General features: G+C 42.1%; 1 protein-coding gene across 2 annotated transcripts in view; it reads right to left on the bottom strand.

Moving 5' to 3' along the window:
• PDE10A (phosphodiesterase 10A) overlaps positions 1-4,599 on the bottom strand; it is a 337,773-nt gene that overhangs the window by 25,460 nt on the left and 307,714 nt on the right. For both annotated transcript variants that reach the window (XM_025210028.1, XM_025210029.1), the window contains exon 18: positions 1,666-1,838. In XM_025210028.1, the coding sequence (XP_025065813.1) occupies positions 1,666-1,838 (173 nt within the window). The remainder of the gene's footprint in view (positions 1-1,665; positions 1,839-4,599) is intronic.

Below are 4,599 nucleotides of genomic sequence, written 5' to 3'. Positions count from 1 at the left end.
GCCAGGGGGGGCAGCACACTTGGCGGTGGACCCGGAAGTAGACCAGAAGTATTTCTGATCTACTTCCGGGTTCGCTGCCAAGCATGCGGAGGCAAACCCTTGTGCTCCTGTGGGATGCTCCATCCGTCCCAGCATCACAACATTCATGAGTCACGTCTGGTTCCTCAAGGTATGTAGAAAAAAAACATTTAAAGCTGTGTCTATGGCCAAATCGCTGATTCACCAAATCAGTACTAAATCTTCAGATTCAGATTCGGCCGAATCAAATGGGGACAGTGATCTGAATCAACTAATCAAATCACTGTCCCCGATTTGGGTCAAATCCAAATTGAATATGGCCTGTTTCGCACACCGTAAGAAAAGATCACCTGACCTAGCTTTCAGGGTAACAAAAAGGGTAATTTTCAATGTTTTTGCATTCTTTCATATAGAATTTAAAAAAATCTCTGTGTTTATCCAAATTTTTGGAGAAGTCTGAAATTCAGAGATTAATGAAAAAATAGTTTTAGTATATATTTCTGAGTTTAGTTAGTGAAAGGTATGTCTGCTTTTTTGTAATTTTGCTGGGCCACATTCTAATTTCTTTGCTCAAGGTTCCATGCTACCTGATACAGATTATTTTAACATGGTGAAGCAGCAGCACCCAGTTTTTTATTTAACAAAGGTGTAAATGAAATATTCTTCCCTAGTTTTACTCGCCAAGAAGAAACATGTTCAAAACTACATATTCAACAGGGTCCAGAGGAGGGCCACTCGCATGACCAGGGGGCAGCAGGGTAGGCCCTATGAGGAGAAGCTAAGGGACCTGAACCTGTTCAGCCTCCACAAGAGAAGGCTGCGAGGGGATCTGGTGGCTGTCTACAAACTGGTAAAGGGGGACCAGCAGGCAGTGGGAGAGTCCCTGTTCCCCCGAGCACTACTGGGAGTAACAAGGAATAATGGCCATAAGTTGACTGAGAATAGATTCAGGCTAGATATCAGAAGGCACTACTTCACAGTCAGGGCAGCTAAGATCTGGAACCAACTTCCAAGGGAAGTGGTGCTCGCTCCTACCCTGGGGATCTTTAAAAGGAGGCTGGACATTCACCTAGCCAGAGTCATTTGACCCTGGCATTCTTTCTTTCCTACCCCTGGCAGGGGGTCGGACTTGATGATCTGATTAGGTCCCTTCCGACCCTACCAACTATGAAACTATGAAACTTACTGTGACCTGCAATCTTATTGGTGACCTCAGCATTGTCCAAAAAACAAACACCCCCTAAACAAACAAAAAACACTTGGGCAATTTTGGTCAGTCCATTTCCAAAGAGAATTAAACTGAGCTGTACAAAGGTATGCAGAGTATAGGGTAAAAATATCCACATAGGAGAAGAAGTGCAGAATAGTTAGCGTTCTCTAAATTCACACCTTCATTCCATACTAGCTTCCCCTTGCAGGCAAGACTTTTATGAATTCATCAACAGAAGCATTTTGAAAGACAATGAAACATTAATGTGATAAGTTTATATGTAAAGCACAGGCACACTTTGGATATCTGGATCACAAGCATTTAGTGTCATTGGTTGCTACATGTGAAAAAGACACTCTATGCATGGTGAAAATTCTGAGCTTTTCTTTGTTGTCATTTGCAAATGCAAAATCTTGAAGAAGTAATGTTTTTGTTACCTGTGTGCTTGATTTTTAAGGTTTAAGGCTCCTGTCTGATGCAACTCTTCCAGCTGTTTTCTGTTTCCAAAGTACAGGGCAAGATCTGTAGCAATGATGGCTTTGCGGATGATCTCCAGAACCTGCTCATACTCACTGGAGCTCAGAGTGGAGAAGACATTGTGCCCTTCCAGCTATGAAAAAGTAAAAAACCAATAAAAAGCACAAGCTCTAATTCTGAGACAATTCCAGTCTTTTCTTATCAAGCAGGTTACAACAGTGTTAACAGCCCAATGAAGACATTGGTATTGTACCAATTAAAACACGGAATGGACTTTTGTATTCCCTGTTTTAAATACTGGTATGGAATTGCTGCAAGAACAAATCAGTCACAGGATCTTAAGCACAAGTACATTTTAAATGCTGACTCTCCTAATATAGTTTGTATATTTCTTGCTTGATGTGCATAGAATCAGGCAGTGCCTCATATAAATACCAGTTCTACCCACAGAAAAAAGTTAGGCCTCCAAATATTTGCACATACCTAACTCTGGGAATGGTCACAGGGCTTCATTTTCAAAAACATGACCAGACCCTGTGAAGTACTGGGGACCTCCCCCATTATGCTTAGTCCCACAGACAGAACATCTCAGGATTATTTATTTCCCTCTTCCTCTACTCCTGTCACTTTCAAAAGGGCCTGTGTCCTTCTGAGAAAGCGTTTTCTGAAGTCCATAGGTGTTACTAGGGAGGAAACACAAAAATCTTTCCTCCTCCCTCCCTCTCCATTATCTGTATGTGTTACCTACATGGCATCGCCCCCTACTTATGCCCTGGGAATTTGGGATTCAACCCTAATTCAGAGAGCGTCACTATCAAGGTAGCAAACTGGCTTTTTTTTCCCAGTGAAGAGAACAGGCATGTTTTATTAGTGCATAGTGGATGCATTAATAATTAAAATCGATTAGGGAACATCTAGTTACAGTACTAAAGTTATTGTGAGTTGATTGTAGAGCACTAAACGAAATGTACTTGCAGTAGCTGCATAAACGGACACAATATCCTCATTAGAAATGAAGTTAATTACAACACTTTTGCATATGTCTTCAGAAAAAGACACATTTTTAAAGGTGTTGCTTTATTCATGCACTAAAGATAATAATGCCTCCTGTTATGGAGACTCTGCCAACAGCCCTTTCTATTATTTGCTATTTTTAGACTATATATACCAGACAATATACAGAGATCCTTGATGAAGCTATACCACAGTTTCAGCAGCACTACCTGCTGTCTCTGTTTTTGGAAAAACTTATCAGGGTCTAAAGCCCAGAGAGGGAAAGAAACAAAAATTAAAAGAATAAGCCAACCAAGTCACGGTGCCTGCATTCACAAACAGAAACATTATTAAAAATGCATCAAGGCTGGGTTTGTTTTAACATTTAATTGGCACTTGTGCAGAAGCTGACCAAGTCTTTCCAACTTTTGTCAACCAATTATGTAAGAATAAATTGTTCAAAAACAAATCCCCACTGATATAAATAGGTCTTTTTCTATTATCAGGAATGTAAAATTTAATGTACAACATTTCTGCCAGGACAAATACATTGATTATGAATAATGGAATTAAAACATAATCTATTTGTGTCTCAATACTCCTTTGCCAGTATTCTGCGTCAGGGTACTGCATGTTTCACACCAACATTTTAACCCATTGTCACAGAATGACAACCAGTAGACCTCCTAGTGTGGATGGTCTGCATTTTTCCTACTCCTGCCATACAATTGCCAAGAATATGTATCCAGGTCCTTCCTATTATATCTATGTAGCAGCACTGCCCCACAAGGGATGGAGGTGCCACTTTTAGTGTCTTGCAAGGTACAATACAAGGGGCAACAACAGTACCAGATGGTTGTGTGACAGCTTCTATGTACACTATTCAGAGGTGATCTAGTTCCTATAAGTTATGCACTGTTGGAAGCTACTGAATGCTATGTAAAATGCTTGTCTAACTGAAGAGAGGATGTTATTTCTTCCATCATGAGCTAAAACTAATAACTGGAATTCTCTATAGTTAAATAAATGAAACATGGCATGTATCTAGATTTAAAATGGATGGAACAAGCTGCTATGAAGTTCTAAAGTGTAAATATCCAGAAATGATACCTACTGGGCCAGACTTTATAACTCTCTTGCTTGTAATCTAGGACTGTGGGGAAGGTCTTAATTCTGAAGCCATTCAGCCTCCAGTGTAAAACAGAATAAACTAAATGTTGTTCTTTCTGACTGACTGCAAATAACATCCAGACCCCATTCAGGAAGCAAGTACTTGAACCTGTGCAGAAGCATTCTCCACATGTCCTTTTTACTGGCTACATGCCACTATTACATCTAACCACCATCCTAGAAACAGTTATGCTGAGTGTGTCTACACAAAACGCTACATTGCTGTAGCAACACGTTATGGCAGAGTAGCTCGTTGCTATGGTGATGTAGCACTGGCAGGCACAACTTGTGACACCGACGCTATGTTGTTGTAGTGACGTGCTACTTCATTATAGTGTGTCGCTACGGCAACGTAGCTGCTAAAAATAACCATGTGCTGTCATGTAGTACTTCCTAAAGCAGGGGAAGGCAAAGTCTGGCCTGCAGGCCAGATCCAACCAGCAGTGGACCCCATTTCCCAGCATGGAGACCCCAGCAGCATGGAGACCCCAGCAGCAGCTGTATTGTGATAGCTCAAGGCCAAGATTTCCATGGAGACAGGCCCCAGGAGCACTGGCAGGCAACAGAGATGTCAGCCTCTTCCTGGCAGGTGGGATTTGATGGGGGGCTGTGTTGTAAGCAGGAGCAGAGCAGGCAGTGGCAGCAGTGCTGCTGGGAGGAGTGGCTATGGGGGCTACAGGGATTTCTGGGGTGGCTGTAGCCCCCTCCCCTGCCCCGCCCCCCCCCCCAAC

Source organism: Alligator sinensis, unplaced genomic scaffold, assembly GCF_000455745.1.
Source record: "Alligator sinensis unplaced genomic scaffold, ASM45574v1 scaffold832_4, whole genome shotgun sequence".
NCBI classification, from domain to species: domain Eukaryota; kingdom Metazoa; phylum Chordata; order Crocodylia; family Alligatoridae; genus Alligator; species Alligator sinensis.
This window is presented reverse-complemented; position numbering and strand designations above follow the sequence as displayed.